The 18511-nt window shown below is 45.0% G+C and overlaps 1 protein-coding gene across 1 annotated transcript in view; it reads left to right on the top strand.

Moving 5' to 3' along the window:
• Window positions 1-18511, top strand: part of LOC117349255 (anoctamin-7-like) — a 37952-nt gene that overhangs the window by 17116 nt on the left and 2325 nt on the right. The window contains exons 10-22 of the mRNA XM_033922473.1: window positions 2173-2269; window positions 2849-2992; window positions 4009-4146; window positions 4985-5083; window positions 5677-5779; window positions 6327-6438; window positions 7200-7254; window positions 7709-7806; window positions 8090-8226; window positions 8758-8963; window positions 10136-10278; window positions 10765-10855; window positions 14090-14249. Coding sequence (XP_033778364.1) covers window positions 2173-2269; window positions 2849-2992; window positions 4009-4146; window positions 4985-5083; window positions 5677-5779; window positions 6327-6438; window positions 7200-7254; window positions 7709-7806; window positions 8090-8226; window positions 8758-8963; window positions 10136-10278; window positions 10765-10855; window positions 14090-14249 — 1583 coding nt within the window. The remainder of the gene's footprint in view (window positions 1-2172; window positions 2270-2848; window positions 2993-4008; window positions 4147-4984; window positions 5084-5676; window positions 5780-6326; window positions 6439-7199; window positions 7255-7708; window positions 7807-8089; window positions 8227-8757; window positions 8964-10135; window positions 10279-10764; window positions 10856-14089; window positions 14250-18511) is intronic.

Raw genomic sequence — 18511 nt, forward strand, 5'->3', positions numbered from 1 at the left:
GCAATTTATTTATTTATATAGTGCCTAAAATCTAGGCAGTTTAAAAGCCAACATACAAAATAAATACTTATAAAGTATCTGTTGGACTTGGGCAGATCCATTGGACCGTGTAAGGAAAACTTGTATTCATATCATCCACTCATTTGAAGCTGTTCACTCACAGGCTCAGGGAAAGCAGTTTCTCTGTGCAAATGAAGAGTCCCAGCCAGACTCCTGGACATAGTCCACAATTCTCAGAATAATAACTTGGGCTTTCCCTCTCCCCTCATAAGGATTAGTCTGTTTCCATCAATCTTTTCGGTCACCGCTCCTTCGTTGTGGAAGAAGAAGAAAAGTCATTGACACAGTTTAAATCGGAATTAAAAGCGTTCTTAAAAACTCTAAATGTCCTTGTTAGGGCGGAATCATCAACTTTGTTTTATTCATTCCTCTTTTTTGAAGATCGCTTTTCTAGAGAACACTTTCTTTTTATCCCAACTACCTTTTTGTTTTTGCCTTAATTGTTTCTTTTCTACTCAAAATTTTGGCACTTATGTATGAGTGTTAAAAGTTAGAATAGAGAATGACATGGGGATGAGTCTATCCCTGTCCCCATCCCATCCCTGCAAGTTTTGTCCTCATCTGCACAAGCCTTGAACACTTTAAAATCGTAAGTATTTGAAACTTATGCAGATGAGGACAGAGCTTGCAGGGAAGGGAAAAATATGGAAATAGATCCCGCAGGGACAGGGACAAACTGGTCCCCGTGTCACTAAGTATCAAATTTGCACCTGACTTGTAAAGTACTGTGCAGTCTTAGAAGGATCTTGACATAGTATGCTACTTACAACATCAATATAATACGAGTACACATTCAACATCTTAATAACATAGGGTGTGTGGGGGTGGAGCTAATATTACAATTTGTTAGGTGCTTAAGTCAAAACTGGGCAGACTCATTCTCATGTAACTGTTGAATTATAGCATTAAGCTCAGTTGAGCTTCTCTCAGTCTTATGCTGCCACCTACTGGAAAATGTCTGGTACTGACTGAATGAACTTCTTGAATGTTTCGAGAACAATGTTTGAGACATTCATGTTTCGCTTTAAGTGCTACATATTCAAAGCCAAACAGAATTAAAATGAGAAGGAAAGAATCCTCCTGGAATCTTTTGAGAAACAGAATAGTACAGATGTAAAACCAAAACAGGTAGTGTCCAAAGCATCTTCCTATCAAAATGTATTGGTCAAAGGAGTGAAATGGTATGGTGGCAGTGCTGGTCCACTTTCCAAAGTACAGTAGTATAAAGAAATAAAACAAAATCACAAAGGAAATAAAGTAATACTTTTTTTTTTAATTATTGGACTAACTCAATGCAGAAAAAAAGCAAACATTGACAAATATCCGTATATATATAAGGAACTGAAAACACAAAAACTAGGTAAAAGCACCCCACACAGAGCAAAACAGAAAAAGGAACTAAGTGGGGAATGGGACAGAACACGTTAACCTTGGAGATAACCATATTTATTTGTATAAATTCAAATTAAAAACCAAATATGAATACACAAATATAAAGGACTTTGGGCAAATGGATTTCTGGATCCAATCAAAGAGATAACCATATTTATTTCAAATTAAAAACCAAATACATACTGTATATATGAAACATAAATATAATGTCTAACTTTGGATCTCCAATTTTTGTCCTATAGAGGGCCACCATGTGAATACGAGAGATCTCTTGAGGGCCCCCAAAAGATTTCAAGCCTCGTCACACTCTCTTCTGTGTTTCTACAATTCTCCAAGCGCAGGCCTTTCATGGTTTCCCTAGCTTTGTCATACCACTGCAGTTCATGTGCATCTAAATATGAATCCTGACCTTTGACCTGTCCTATGTACATATGGCCCTGCCCTATGCCAATCTTTGTCCATGTCTGCCTCAGTTAATGCATTTTTTCAAGTGGGCAAGTTTGAACTTAATGAATTTGCAGGACTCAAGGACTTCAGGGGCCACACATTGGAGAGCAGAATTCCCCCTTCAGACCTTCCTCCTACTCTTTCCCTAACCCCAGCACTGCTAGTACCCTCTCTTACTTGGAATATTGTAAAGCTGGTCCTAGCTCTGTGTTGCCCCCAAGCCACCGCCAATTGGCACAGTGTTCCTGATTAGGTGTCTTTCCTTGCTTTCAGGAAGGAGATCTGTGACAGTGGCGGCATCTACTTGATGTGTCCCCTCTGCGATACCTGCGACACCTGGAACATTTCTGAGATCTGTCCAATGGCTAAGGTAAGGCAGCTTCAGGATGCAGGAGAGTAACAGGGGCAGCTCATGGTCTTCTGCCATATGAGTAACAGAATCAAAACAGGCCTGGACAAGTTTATCAAACAAAATTCCATAAAATAGATTTGCCAGGTAGATTTATCCCCTTTGGGATCCTGCTGGGAATTTGTGAACTGAGCTGGCCACTGCTGGAGATTGGATGCTGGGCTCAATGGAGCTTGGCAGCTTCTCTTACCCTCTAACCGTAATATGGACTTCATGGTGATCTGTAGGCTGCATATGATTCACCTGGTGTGGCAAAATGAAGGGTCTCAATGGGATGGGGGAGGTATGGTGGAGACATTACAAAACCTGCAAGGCACAGATAATGCACAGAAAGAGAACCACTGTCATTGGACAGGAAGCTCAAGGGTTCTTGATCTGATCCTAAAGACAGATGGACTCAAGAAAGGATGAGCTGCTCCCAGTGAAGGTGGCAAGCCAGGCTCCTAAAATCCTGTCCTAAGCAGTGAAAAAGCTGTGCAGAAAGGTGAAATGGTAGCAAAGGCAGTAGCGAAGTCAGGTGTGTGTGTTCTTGTGCCACAGGTCGGTTACCTGTTCGATCACCCTGGCACGGTCTTCTTTAGCGTCTTCATGTCCTTCTGGGCTGTTACTTTTCTGGAATACTGGAAGAGGAAGAATGCCACCCTGGCACATCACTGGGACTGCATGGACTTCCAGGAGGAAGAGGTAGGGGCCAAGTGTAAGACCAATGGCCATTATCTGTCTGTCTGCCTGCCTGTCTCGGTGTTGGAGTCGGTCACCCCTTTTCAGGACTCCTAATTTGTCAGAGTGATCTGTAGAGAATTTCAGAGTACCCTGAGCCCTGGATGCAAATGAACTTACGCATTTACCCCAGATTCTATAACAGGTGATCAGCTTGCCAAAATTTGGGCACGATGCTGAGATGGGCGTGCCACTCAATTGGCTAATGAGACAATTCGGTGCTAACAATGGATTATTGGTACCAATTTGGATTTTCACACACCTCTTGTTATGCAACATTCTACATCATTACATACCCAAATACCGTAGTGTGCTTCCCAAAAGGGAGCATGGTTGTGTGTGTGTGTGTGTGTGGGGGGGGGGGGTTGTCAGGACCATACCTAAAATTTGTGCACAATGTTATAGCAAATGTTGCCAAATTGGCGTCATGATTTCAATGAGGTTTCAGGAGACATAAGTCATAGCAGCCATTTCCCTCTCCCATTCATGCTGATATTAATAACTCTGTATTGAAACGTCACCACAGAGCTCTGTGTCTTTCAATATAGAGCCCATGGATTGTAACTCCTTGTAGAAGATCTTTGTAACTCTGTATTGTAACACCACTACACAAGCTCATGTAAATCACTCTGAATTGAAGCTCTCAATAAACATAAACATTAATTGTCTCTCATTTGTATGTCCCCTTTGTTTAATGGTCTCTCTCATTTGCATTTTCCTCTTGGTTTAATGCCTTCCCTCCATCTCTCCTTGCCCCTTCCATTGTTTCATTATCTCTCACTTCTCTCTCCACTTTATTTACCATAGCTCTCTCTGTCTCCCAGTCTGTTTAACTCTCTCTTGCTTGTCTCTTTCCCTCTGTTTAACACCCCCCCTCTCTTTCTCTCTCTCCTGCTCTGATTCATTCTTTCTCATTTCTCTTTCCCTCCTTCTCTCTCCCCCCCCCTTTATTTAACACACTTGCTGTCTTTCTCTCGTAGGAACGTCCAAGGCCTGAGTTTGCAGCCCGGGCTCCACGGATGGAGCAGAATCCCATCACTGGGGTGAAGGAGCCGTACTTCCCCCAGCGAGATCGTCTCTCACGCATACTGACGGGCTCCATGGTCATTGTTATCATGGTAGGAACATCACCTTCTCCAGTCACTTCCAACACAGCTGCTGCCTCTTAATTAATCCTATGAATACCTTTCTGTTGGGGTAAATAGGTGTGCTTCTGATTTTTCTCTGTTTGCTCATCACATTCAGCCTTATTTCACCTCATTGTAAAGGTACTTTCATGATCTGCAAATAGATAAAGTCTTGCCCAGGTGTAGACATTTACCCCGATATTCAGCTGGATATTCCAGGCACTTCCATTGAAGATCTGCAAGTGGTCTGGGTATTGGTGATATTCCGATTGGTGTCGGGGCAAAGTTAGGAAAACCATTTTGCTGTCCTGACTTTACCTGAGCCCTTGCCTGGTTAGTGGATTGAAAATTGCAACTAATTATGTAAACCCTGGTACCATCTCAACTTTGCCCCCTGCCCTGGTGCAGAACTAACTGGATAGTCTGTGTTGAAGTTCAGCAACACTAACCAGAGCCGTTCGGCAGGATTTAACCAAGTAGAAACATACGTCTCTACTTCTACTTTCTTATCTGTACAAAGTGACTGCTCTCTGCATAAACAGATTATATCTAAACCTTTTTCCTGGATGAAATCTCTTGAGGACCTGTTGAGAGTTGTACTTAACTCATTTTGTAATTCTTTAATGAAACTTTTTGCAAGTGGATTTAGTCTAATCGAATGTCTCTTTTATGCATATCTAAGGGTTTTATCATCATAGCTGCATTACATTAAAAACAGGAGTTACCTATGTGTTTTTGACAATGCTGTATTGACTGAGGGAAGCCAAATTTGGTGCCATGCCTTCTGGATACTGCCTACTGTCACTTTGATCTCTTTCTCTATCAACAGCTTTGCGTGGTGATGATCTTCCTTGTGTCCGTGATCATGTATCGTGGCATTGTCAGCATCATGATGTACCACACTGGGAATGCCATCCTGATGACACAGGTGAGTACGTGAGAGTTCCTCTAAGAAATGTTTGGAAGCACCACTAGATAGGTGCATAGCCTCTGATGATTAGGGAGGGAGTTTGTCATTCTGGGCACATGCAGTGGCATACCAAGGGGGGGGGGCAAGTCTGCCCCGGGTGCACGGCTTGGGGGGGTGCACAGCCGACCAGGTCCGGGTCCTCCTGCCCTTCCTTTCCTCCGGCCGCGCCGCTACAATCCTACCTACTCCTGCCGACAAGAAGTCTTTCCGACGTCAATTCTGACGTCGGAGAGGATGTTACGGGCCAGCCAGGCAGTGATTGGCTGGCCCAGAATGTCCTCTCCGACGTCAGAATTGACATCGGAAAGACTTCTTGTCGGCGGGGGGAGGTAGGATTGTAGCGGCACGGCCGGGGGAAAAGAAGGGTAAAAGCGCTTGGATTATGCTGGGTGGGGGTGATCATATTCACTTGATGTCCTTCTGATCTTTTATTACTCAAAATGTTGATAGGTTATATTGAAGGAGAGAGGTTTTACTGTCTGTCCTCTCCGTTTGGTTTGACTTTAGGGTCACATTTGACACACCCACTTGACGCTTTGGTTATTTTCCAGGCCGGGAACATTGCTAACATTAGCAGCACCATGGTGAACCTTGTTCTCATTCTGCTCATGAGCCAAGTCTACACAGCCCTGGCTGAGAAGCTTACCAAGTGGGGTAAGGACACACGTCCCTGTACTTGGGGAGATAATGGGGTCAAGGGGTTTGTGTCCTAATAAGCTTTTGGACAACACTGCAGAAATTGGATCAGTGGTCTTCAAATGCAGAGATTCACTGGTGGTGTTAGATCTTTCTACCATGTTTGATATTGCCAATCATTCCATCTTGTTGCAGCACCTCCAGAAAATGGAGTTGGCGAAAATAGTCCGATGTTGATTAATGTCTTTTCTTTTGGACTGGTTCAGAATTTAATGATGTGTAATCCACCCCTTATCACTATTATTGTTTAACATTTATGTAATTCCCCCCCCATTGGGGGTTAGCTGACTACAGAGAACAGTTGCTACATTTCATTGCATATGTAGGGATTGGTGCAACATGGCTGAAGCAGCATAAGCCTACTAGTAAGTTCAAGATGAATTTTTGGTATGGCCCTAATTATGTATACCATATGTTTATTTGAATTATGTATGTTATGTGACAAATACATAATCACACGACATTGGGTCAACCACTGATTCTATTTTCTGGTCTTGCCCCATAGAAATGCATCGAACACAGACGTTGCATGAAGACGCCTTCACCTTCAAGGTCTTCATCTTCCAGTTTGTGAATTTCTACTCGTCGCCTTTCTATGTGGCATTCTTCAAAGGCAGGTAGGGGAAGATAAGCTCTAGGAGACAGGGTAAGGGGAAAGAGAATAGGAAAACAATGCTTACAAGATCATGAAGGGCATAGAGAAAGTGGAGAGGGACAGATTCTTCAAACTTTTGAAAACTTCAAGAATGAGAGGCCATTCGGAAAAATTAAGAGGGGACAAATTCAGAACCAGTGCTAGGAAGTTCTTCTTCACCCAAAGGGTGATGGACACCTGGAATGCGCTCCCAGAGGGCGTGATAGGACAGAGTACGGTATTGGAGTTCAAAAAGGGATTGGACAATTTCCTGAAGGAAAAGGGGATAGAAGGGTATAGATAGAGGATTATTATACAGGTCCTGGACCTAATGGGCCGCTGCATGAGCGGACTGCTGGGCATGATGGACCTCTGGTCTGACTCAGCAGAGGCACTGCTTATGTTCTTATGTTATCTCCTTTGGAAAAGGAACCATTTTTATTGGAAGCTCTTCTGTTCCTTGTTAATCTTTGTCCCTCAGCCCTCCCCTTGAGGAAACAAACACATTCAAGAGGGTGAAAAAAGAATCCCTTCATGAGAGATGGGCATTGATGCCATGGAGGAGATAATACATGAGGGGAGTAGGTGGTTTATCCCCTGCAGTTCTGAACATGAGGGTGTGATGGGGACCATCCCTAGCACATGACAGTTAAATACAGCAGTGGACAGTCAGCTTATTGGCTCCTGTTTAATATTCTGTTTATACTGAACTATGGACCTTGTTTCTCATTCTCCCTTCGTTAGGTTTGTGGGATACCCAGGGCAGTATGGAAAACTGTTTGGCATGAGGAATGAAGATGTGAGTAATCCCCAGTTCCCCCTTTGGGTCCAGCCATGTCTACATATCATGGTACCGTACGTCAAGACTAGGCATGAGTGAGGTGCATTGGTAGAGCATCAGGAACGCTATGGGTGAAAATGGAGGCAAGATTCTAAGAAAGACATTAGTTTTAGAAGACTTGAATATATTCAATGAAGATGATTATGGTGGAGGTGATCCCAGCTGTACAGTTAATATACTAATCCTCCCTCCCTTCCTCAACTTCCCTCCTTTCTTCCCATTCCTTTTTCTCCCCATTTTTCTCAGTTCTTCTATTCCCTCTTTTCCTCTTTGTGCCCTTTCATATCCCTCTCTGTAGGTTGCTCTAGCCCTCTCTTTATGGTACTTTCTCCCCCTTTTGGATAGCCTTCTCTTCATGTAGACCTCTCTCCCTCTGATCTTTGCTTTCCCTGTCTGTATGGTCCTCCCTCAGTGTGGTCCTGGTGGATGTCTGATTGAACTGGCCCAACAGCTCTTCATCATCATGGTTGGGAAGCAAGTCGTCAGCAACGTACAGGAGTTTGTACTTCCGTAAGTTGTAGCCGGAATGCAATGACTTTGAAGGTCAGCCAAGGCACAATGAAAAGTGGCAGCATAAAGTGGGGATGTCCAATGTTCTGCCTTGAGTCGATGGTGGTAGAGGTCTTTGGTCTCAAACCCTACCCTTGTCATGGGATGCTTTGGATTGGGATTATTAAGGTCCCTAAAAATGCTGGACAAGGGGTTTAGTGTCCAGCAATAGTACAATAGATTCCCCAGGTTGTCTGAGTTACCAAATGTGTTCCCCTCTCTTGTCCCTCCCCTGTTGGTGCAGGAAGCTGAAAGCCTGGAGACAGAAGAGGAAGCTGGCGAAGGTGAGGGGCTCCCAGATCTCCCAAGAATCCAAACGCTGGGAGGAAGACTATGAGCTCATAAACTGCGAAGGCCTCTTTGAGGAGTACTTGGAGATGGGTGAGGAAAAGCTACTGCATGTGTCAATATAGTCGCAAAGATATCCAAATGTCTTTTCCCTGCTTTATTCTATTGGTTAGAGTAAACGTTTGCAGTAGCGTGTGTGTAGGAATCACTTTAAAGACTAGGGCAAGATTGCTGGCTGTAGGGGGAGCTCACAGCTACTGCAATGCTAGCTCTCCCAGCATTTGGTGCTATAGGGAATAGCTCACTGCTGCTGCACTATCAGCCTTGCCCAGAAGGAGGCACTGTAGGGAATGGTGCAGGAGTGCTAGCTGTGGGAAATCTTATAGCTGCTGCAGTTCCACCCTGCTATAGGGAATGGCGCAGAGGCTCAGGCTGGTGGCGGTGGCACTCGCTGCTGATGCAGTCCAAGCCTTTCTCAGCAGTCGATCCTGTAGGAAGTGGTACAGAAGCACCAGGAATAGGGGAAGTTGCCAAGTCCTGCATCTCGGACCGGTGCCAGAAGGAGGTGCTGTGTGCTGTGGGAGAAGTTTCTTGGAACATGCTTTCTGTTTCTGTTTTCTACAGTTCTTCAGTTTGGGTTTATCACCATCTTTGTTGCTGCATTTCCACTGGCACCACTTTTTGCTCTGCTCAATAATTGGGTGGAGATCCGCTTGGATGCACAGAAATTCGTCTGTGAATACCGGCGACCTGTAGCGGAGCGGGCTCAGGACATCGGAGTCTGGTTCTTTATTTTGGATGCTTTGGCTCAAGTCTCTGTAATTGTAAATGTAAGTATAAAAGGTTGACCTATCCGTGGAAACATAGTGTGGAAACATGATAGCAGATAAAGGCCAAATGGCCCATCCAGTCTGCCCATCCGCAGCATCCACTATCTCCTCCTCTCCCTATTGGCTAAGGTTCTTTACACCTGCATTGTGAGGTCATAGAGCTTTATGGTTAGAGAAACATAGAAACATGATGGCAGATAAAGGCCAAATGGCCCATCCGCAGCATCCACTATCTCCTCCTCTCCCTATTGGCTAAGGCTCTTAACATTTGCATCTCCTCTCCCTATTGGCTAAGGCTCTTCACATTTGCATCTCCTCTTCCTATAGGCTAAGGCTTTTTACACTTGCATTATGAGGTCATAGAGCTTTATGGTTAGAGATACATTGTAACATGATGGCAGATAAAGGCCAAATGGCCCATCCAGTCTGCCCTTCCGCAGCACCTATTTTCTCTTCCTCTCTCCAGTGGAGGGGGGGGCAGTCCACCCCGCCCCTGGTACAAGCCATGATGGGGGTGTTCCCGCCTTGGAGTCATGGTCTAGGAACTTCCCTTCTCATGGGCTGGTCCAAAGGCTCTGGGTAGTCCCCGTGGCCAAGCATATTCCCAGCCTTCTCTGATCCGGCAGTAGTCGGGTCCTGTTTACCTTGAAGAGGTCTGCCGCTGCCTGGAGGAGCTGAAGAGTAGTGAGGCCCACACTATACAGATTCTCTGCCACCACTGTCACAGCAAGCGCATGCGCACTCCTGCCGACCACAGACATACGGATCACGGAACATGCAGGTAGGAGTGCGCATGTGCGCTTAGCATTTTATTATAGTAGATAATTGCTTTTTATAGATATGAGATATTGGTTTTATGTTTTAGGGAACTTGTGCCTTATTTATTTGTCTTTTCTTGTTACTTAATAATTGTTGATTCCTTTTTCTGATTCCCTTTTCTTGGTTGCTAGGGTTCCTTTAACACGTGAGCACTGTACATTTAACATTCAATAGGCGGTCCCTGCTCAGAAGAGCTTACAATCTAATTTGGACAGGCAGACAGGGGATCTCAGGGTTGGGAAGCTTCTGGTAGAAGGAATGATGCAATGGGTAAAGGCATCTGACAGTGAGTGGGAGTTTCCTGAGGGAGAGGACTGACCCTTTCTTTCTTCCCCTGCTCCTTTCTCCACCAGGCTTTCCTCATTGCCTTCACCTCAGACTTCCTTCCTCGCCTCCTGTATCAGTATGAGTATGATGGGGAGCTCCATGGATATCTGAACTTCACACTGGCATATTCCCCTGAGACCTACGTGGCCACGAACCACACCATCTGCAGGTAGAAGAGACTGAGGAGGGGGAGGTGAGGCAGTTATCACAGTGACACCTGCTGGTTAGCCATTATATAGCTACGTAAATAGCTTGTTGGAGAGCTGCAATTTGTCAACCACATTTAAATACTAGAGAGCTTGACTAGACACTTGAATTCTGGATGGTTCCAGGTATATGCCTGATCTGTTTGAATCTTCTTCTAGGAGAAACTGGAATCCATAGGTGCACTGGGGCAGAACTGGGACCAGCTTTGCCTGGAGCTGTTTACTAAGCTTTTTTCAGTCTGTTTCCAGACACAGCAGCTGCAGAGATCAAAAGCTCTCCCTCCAATACGTACACACTGCGGCCCAATAACATGAGATTCCTAATCTGATGTGATGCATTCTGTATTTCTAAGTAAACAATTGATTTAGGAAAGTCCTGGTTCCATATAACTCGTGACTGCAGAGATGACGGGCCTGACCTAAGCACTGATCTCACTTACCTTTTCCAGATACAAGGCATTCCGGGATGAAAACGGGAACTACACTCTTTTTTACTGGAAACTGCTGGCCGTTCGACTGGGGTTCATTATTGCTTTCGAGGTAAGATGAATGGATCCCCATATTTTCCATGAAAGCAATTTACACATTAGCCAAGACAATTTATGCTCCGTTACCCTCATTATGCAGAAGGAATGGAGGTAGGTAGGAAGCACTTCTTATTCACCCAACGCACTAAACTCTCCAGGTTATATTCCTTAATCACAAAAAGTGAAGATGTGAAGGAAAAAGCCTCAGATGTCACCAGTGGCGGGGGTGGGGGACCACCCCCTACCCTACCCCCCCACCCCGAGCGCCATGTCGGTGGGGGTGCAGTCACCTCCCTGCCTCGCATCACCATGTTTGAAATTGGGAGGGGAACAGGTTTTCTTTGAAACTTAAAGTTAAAAATGTGGTTTATTCATCGCTTTGTATTATATCCAGTTGGCATGTTTAATAAAATGTAAACAAATCATAAAACCCGACCCGGCTGCGTTTCAGTGATTGCCTGCAGCAGGGGCCTTATCCGATATCTTTAAAACGTCATTGAATAATAAATAAATAATCTCACAAACTGTATAAACATAATTCTTCAAAACAAAAAAAGGCATCTTTTCCAATAACGTCAATGATGTCTATTATTATTTTTATTTATTACCTTATTTTTCCCGCTCTATAAGACGCACCTGACCATAAGACGCACCCACTTGTAGAGGAGGAAAACCCAGGAAAAAAAATTCCCACCGCCTTGCCCTGTACCCCTTCTGGTGGTCTAGTGGTAGGCCGGGACAGGGTCTTATAGAGCAAAAAATCCATAGGCAGCACTGCCCCCCTCCCCCCCCCGTAGACAGCACAGGAAGAACCCCCCTCCCCCGGTACCTTTTTTTTAAGTCCCCTTTCCGCACTCCTGCCTGTCTCCCTCGCTGGACAGCTCTTCTTCGGTTCGAGCAGAGTGATGCAGAAGGCAGGCTCGTGCTGTTCGCAATCCTGCCTGGCCCGGCGCAGCTGCTAGTTTTGTGTAGACCAGCAGCTGTTAATTCTGAAAAGCAGATGTGCAAGTCTCCTCTTACATCCTGGTTTGTTTAAGAAACCTGGAGCTGAAGTAAATTGCCGGCACTGCTTTCCCTAAGCTGCCTCTGTGGAGCTTCACCTCTGACCCCTACTTCACGCTCTGTCTCCCTCACCTTCCACTGAGTTCTCATTTCATTCTCTCTAACACCCCTGCTCACCTCTACTAATCCCTTCTTTCCCTTTGCTGAGCCCCCTAAATCCACCTCCTACCACATCTCTGCCATTCCTTTGACCCTTTAGCCCCTTCATACATCTTACCCCTTTTGGATTTCATTTGCACTTTTTCAATGGCAGTTCAAGGTGAGGTACATTCTGGTCCAATCCAGTGACCTGGGGGTTTACGGTGTAACAGCTAGAGGTAATGACAGCTGCTAATGCTGTTCACATGTGTTATTAGTAACTAGGTCCCACTGCATAAAATGAACACATGCTTTAGGTAACATAGGGTTGTGTCTTGTCCAAGGGCACAGGGAGCATCAGTGGGATTTGAGCCCTGACCTGTAACCACTAGGCCACGTCTCCACCCCTGAATGATCAGATTAGATATTGGCCCCCCCCCGGTTCTCCATTCTTCTGTTCTTAACTGTATTCTACATCAGAGTTTCTCAACTTCTTCAAGCCAAGTACCCCCTAAGTCTAACAAATATCAACCGAGTACCTCCCACCCAAGCTCTGCCCAAGCTCTTCCCCAGACCCACCCCTGACCCCCCCCCCTAATAATAGTACTAACTGTAATGCAATTTCTTCTATTCATTTTTCATATACACACAAAATAACCTTATTAATACACAGTGGTAACTACAAAATTTAAAAACCACAAAGCACAATGTATGCAAAGAAAATGTTAATTATCATTTATATGTGGGGGGTTTTCAAAGAGGTCAAGGCAGATGACTTTAAAATATGCAATGTCACCTCAGTAACAACTATAGAAAAATAGACAGATATAGTGCAAAATATAGCAGATATAAATTCTCAAAACTGACACATTTTGATCACTAAATTGAAAATAAAATCATTTTTCCTACCTTTGTTGTCTGGTGATTTCATGAGTCTCTGGTTGCACTTCCTTCTGACTGTGCAGCCAATATTTCTTTCTTTCTGCCTCCTGCACACTTCCTCTCTGCCGGACCTCATTCCCTTCCCCATCCAACATCTCTCTCTGTCCCTCCATGAATCCAACTTTTCTTCCTCTCTGCTCCACCCCCATTGGCAACATGTCTCCCTCTCTCTCTCTCTCTCTCTCTTACTGTCCATCTGTCTTGAGAGATCCAGGCATCTCTCCCACCCCCTCTACTGACACATCGAACATTTTTCCTTCTCTCATCCCCCGGATCATGTGCAGCATCTTTCACCACTGCCCACTAGCCCCATGCCCATTTCTCCCTCTCCAGCACCATGCCACATCTCTCCCTCCATCACTATGTCCAACATTCCTCCCCTTCAATTTATCCCTCTGTTTCCTCTCCACCACCACATCCAACGTTTCTCCCTCTCCTTCTCTTCCCCATGCATTTCTACTTCAATTCTCTCTGCCCAACAATTGTCCTCTTTTTTCCTTTCCTCATCTGCACCATCTCTTTCCCTCTCACTCACACACTCATGCCCAACAATTCTCCCAAGTTAGTGCTTCCTCCCTCCCTCCCTTCTGTGTCCCATGTTCATACCCCCTCCCTGCCTTCCAGCCTTTGTCCCATGATCATGTCCCCTTTCTCCCTTACTTGCTACAACACACTTGCTCCCTTCAGGGCCGTCCAGCTCTGCTGCTCCTTCCTGCCTTCAGCCGCACAGGGATGTGTTGCGGGCAGCGGTTTTTATACGCCTTCTCTCTGATCTCAGCACAAACAGTGTTTAGGACCCTGAAATGCAATTACAGCGTTTCCTAAAAATGGCCCTGGAGATAGATTAACCTCTGAGTCTAGGGACATGTGATACCTTTCCTCTAGGTTCCATCTCTGAGATGGCTGCACTTTTAGTGACTGGGTTTTAAAACATTCTGAGGTGATCTGTTTGTCTAAAAGTTGCATTTTCCACTTTCTTCATTTAATACTTCTGTCATCTTCTTCCACCATTCCCTAACTTGGAAAGTCTAATTTTTCCCGCTTTGGTCTCTCTCTCGCTGGTCTTTTCTTTTGTTCTCCCATCTTGCTGGGATCTCTCCTTTTTCTCCTTGTGTTCCTCCATGCATTCTCCCCTTTTCTTTTCTGGCCTTTTCCCTGCGATCAGCACGCAGTCTTTTTCAGTCTACGCTGCATAGACTGGATGGTGCCAGACATTCCGGAATCTGTGGAGATCAAGGTAAAGCGGGAACGTTATTTGGCTAAGCAGGCATTGGCTGACAATCAGGATGTCCTTCTGACGGTGAGTCGAGACTCCGAGTCGCCAGGTCAGTGTGCAAGGATCTTCTGAGTGTGTGATGATATCTATGTAACCCCCAATCAGGCTCACGGTACATTGGAGGGAGACACCTTTATTCTAAGCCTTGTATCCCGCGTGCATTAAACCTCCAATTCTCCACAAGTAGGATAAAGGTGTCTCTCGTTCTCTGTTATGTTTATACAACAGGTCTAAAATTTCATTCTTTCACTCTAAATATTTTTACGCTCATAACTCCATTAGCATGGTTTACTTTTAATCTTTTCTTTATATAGATTCCAAACCAGTTCTTTTCCTGGCGCTGTACATGAGATTTTGATACCCCTGTCCTGAGTTTTCTTAGCCTCATTTTTCTAAATATCTTTTTTTAGAGAACATAACGTAAATATACAGGAAAAAGACCGTTTCACATACAGCAGGTAGGTGCTCTCATCACAATGCTGAATCCACTGAACATAGCCTCAAGCAAAATCAGGCACAATTTCTAATTTACCCCAACGCCCCAGAACCCTCCTCCCCGCCCTCCCCAGAGTCCAAAGCAGACCGTAGGCTTATCGGCCTTTGCTTATTTTGTTGTAGAGTCCAAGGGAGTGCAATCCCAGTACACTGTGGTTTGAAAGACCTGGCACCTAGTTAGACCTAAGTGAAAACATGCTGGCTATGGTGCTTCGTACTTAGAGAAGAGGGTCAGGAAACCTTGAGAGGACCTTAAGTTGTGAAGTTTCCTGTTCTGTAACAAATTATTTGCGGTTTAAGATCTTTTTGCACCGTATCCCATTGTTTTTTTTTTCTCTGCTTATTGAAATCTTTCTTTGGTAGGTACCAGTAAGCTCACTGCGTGGACTGAGGTCTTAGGAGTTGTGTCTCCGAACAGCTATTTATAGCAGGGGTTCAGCACTTAGGACACACCAAGACTGTTGGACTGTAAGCAGATTCATTGAGGGTATCCTGAAAGCCTGACTGCCCGCGTGTGTCCCAAGCAGTAGCGAAGTGAGGGTAGGAGGCACCTGTGGTGGTGGTGCCAATCTGCTCTTTCCCCGCCCCCCACATTACACTTGTGCCCTCCCTTCCCCCCCTTAACTCTTTAAATCTTCGCCAGCACAAGTGGCTTCTCTGGCCTGCTGCTGGCGCTGGCATTGGCTTTCCCTCTGATATCACTTCCTGGCCCTGTGACCCGGAAGCGATTTCAGAAGGGCGCCAGGTTGGCGTGAGCAGCAGGCCAGAAAAGTTGCTCTTTCTGGTAAAGATTTAAAGAGGTCTGGGGGGGAAGAGGGTGCAAGTCTAGTGTGTGTGTGTGGGGGGAGGGGCGGAGAGGTGCTGGCACCCTCACCAAGACAGCGCCCAGAGCGGTCTGCCCTCCCCCCACACCCCTTCTTATTATGCCACTGATCCCGAGGATTACTTACAAGAAATGAACTTAATTTCTAAAGCAGAGTTTAACACCTCAGGGACTTAGAAGGGACCACTTCACATGGCTGAATGTCTCAGCTGGGCTCAGAGGCTCTACAATGTCTCCAAGTTACCTGGAGTGGTCTAAATTAGAAATATGATGGCAGATAAAGGCCAAGTGGCCCATCCACAATCTCTTCCTCTCTCTAAGAGATCCCACGTGCCTATCCCATACTTTCTTGAATTCAGACTCTTCTCCAGTACCCTATCCCTCCTCGGGGTTTCTTGAACAATGGACATCTTCCAGAGGTAGGGAGGAAGGGCTATGATGGAAGAAAAAATGGTTGAATGAATTACACTCTTTATTCATGAACAGACCTAAAGGAGATTTAAATTTGTTCTGCTTCTTCCGACAGGCAGTATTTAGTTTCAAATCAAAGCAGGATAACTATTTTAAAAAGACAACCAGTCAAGTACCTCCGTTTTTTTTATATTCCTGTTGTATAAATCATACTGACAAACATTTCCCACAATGAGCGCTGTTCTATGAGACACAGACTGGCGGCCATCTTGGATACTGTCAAGCTACAAAATATTCCTATATGGTTCATGCTTAGATTTATTAAGAGCGTCTTAACATAAGGTTTGCTTTCACTAACAAATGAATTTTGTAAAACAGGACTTCCAGTTGGCTGTCAGTGGCCTCTCTGTGTCCTCCAGCCCCAACCTATTCAGATCCAAGGACAACATGCCCATTTTTTACACTGGGGGAGTAAATTAACCTCCTGGCACCTGACACCTTCTGCAGTATTTATTACATAAGTCTGAGAGCACATGGCCACAGTCAGTTTTCAAAAAACTGTGTTTTTATTTCACTAGCATTAAAAACAGGGGGTACAGAACAGAGGTCCTTCCAGAGAGTAGAACCTATAGCGCCTCCGTAAATTCTGATCCAACCCAACTCCAAGTCCTATAGGGAGCCATATAAGGGGGTGGGGAGGAGATCGGACAGATAGGGGTTTGAGGAGACGTCTCAGTCACTTTCTTTTCAGTTACGCTACTCAGGCGTAGTTGTCAGATATCCTGGCATGGCGTGAAGACACCCCCCCAGCATTGCCAGCACTGGCAGACAGTGTTTCTCATAGAAAAGCGTGATCTTCCATCTATATAGTGTACTGTGAGACATATTTATATATCTATTTCTATATACATCCATGGAATGAGTGAGCAATAATTCTAGAAGTGACAGAGGCGGGCCTAAATAATAATGTTTGGCTTCTCCCAGAGCATTACAGAATGATTCCAGTCATTCACAAATCCGTGGCCAGGATATAAAAAGACTCTTGTGGGTCTCAAGCTCGACAAAATCATTTGCCTGTTTCAGTCAAGAAGTGGCACTCCCACAGTGTGGGTTATTTATTTATTTAAAATATGTATATCCCTCACCCATCTCCAGTTCCAGGTGGGCTACATAATCCTAATCAAACTGATACACGCAGGCATTCAAAACCAACAATCTAAAATTGACATCGCAGGATACATTACGTCTGTTTTACTGCCCAACATTTGCATCAAGGGAAGACTTGAGAAAAATACTACACTTTAAGGCCCTGACTCTATAAAGACCCTTAAAGTTAGATGCTGATATTGGCACTCCACACCTCAAAATCAGCTTTAATTGGACTTAATTGAAAGTTAGACGCCCCTAACTCAAAGAACTCGATTCTATAAAAAGTTGGCACCTATCCCAAAGCACCTACACTAAAAGTGGGTATGATTAGAGGCAGATCATGGGTGTGTTTTTGGGTTAAGTGTCTCTGTGAATTAGGTGCTGGACCGCATAAACTTGCAGCAGCCATTCAGAGGGGCTCAGCGTGGGACAAGCTCCTGCCCGGTACACTGCTGGACCACCAGGGATTCAAAAAGGGAGGCGGGAGGGAGGTAAAAAAATTTTCAGAGTTGGCCAGGACAGGCAACAGGAAGGATCCTTCCTGTCTCGGCCCACCAGGTCATTTGGCAGCTGGCAGAGGTCTACAAAAAGTCTGGGAGGGGGGATGGGTGGGTGCTGACCTGAATGTAAGACGAGACCCCCATTTTGGGGCCAAAAATCTTGCCTTGGTTGAAGTCTACAAAATCCTGAGTGGAGTAGAACGGGTACAAGTGGATCGATTTTTCACTCTGTCAAAAATTACAAAGACTAGAGGACACTTGATGAAGTTACAGGGAAATACTTTTAAAACCAATTGGAGCAAATTTTTTTTCACTCAGAGAATAGTTAATCTCGGGAACGCGTTGCCAGAGGATGTGGTAAGAGCGGATAGTGTAGCTGGTTGTAAGAAAGGTTTGGACAAATTCCTGGAGGAAAAGTCCAGAACACGTTCACCCGTTTTAGATCTTAGCATCATCCACAACACCCTTTTCCATCCATCTGCCCCCACACAATCTCTCACAAAATGGAGCCGGTCCCTGCCAGCCAGAGGGACGTCCATTTACCACTGCTGTCTGCTGCCAGTCGCTCAGTCCAGGGAAGTGCTTTGGCCGCTGCTCAGGGTATTCACAAGCCTTCTGGGCGGACTATGGAAATCTATTAACGGAGGTGAATTATATTTTGAGACTTTGGGGACAGGCCCAGCCACACTTCCAGTTAATTATTGTTCATGTCTTTCTGGTGTGTTGAAGTGCGTGTTCATATGTGTGTATGTAACTGTTTTGTCATGTTTCTTTGCTCTGTTGTATTACCTGTGACAGCATGTATGTCCATGGAGTTGTGGTAAGTGTTCAGTCTAAATTTTCATATCATTTTCATATCACCAGCAGTCTCCTGATGGAGTCATGTTGGAGATTTGAGAGAGTTACTACTTGTTATGTGTTCAAAGTTCCAAC

The sequence above is a fragment of the Geotrypetes seraphini genome, chromosome 15 (genome assembly GCF_902459505.1).
Source record: "Geotrypetes seraphini chromosome 15, aGeoSer1.1, whole genome shotgun sequence".
Classification (NCBI taxonomy): Eukaryota; Metazoa; Chordata; class Amphibia; order Gymnophiona; family Dermophiidae; genus Geotrypetes; species Geotrypetes seraphini.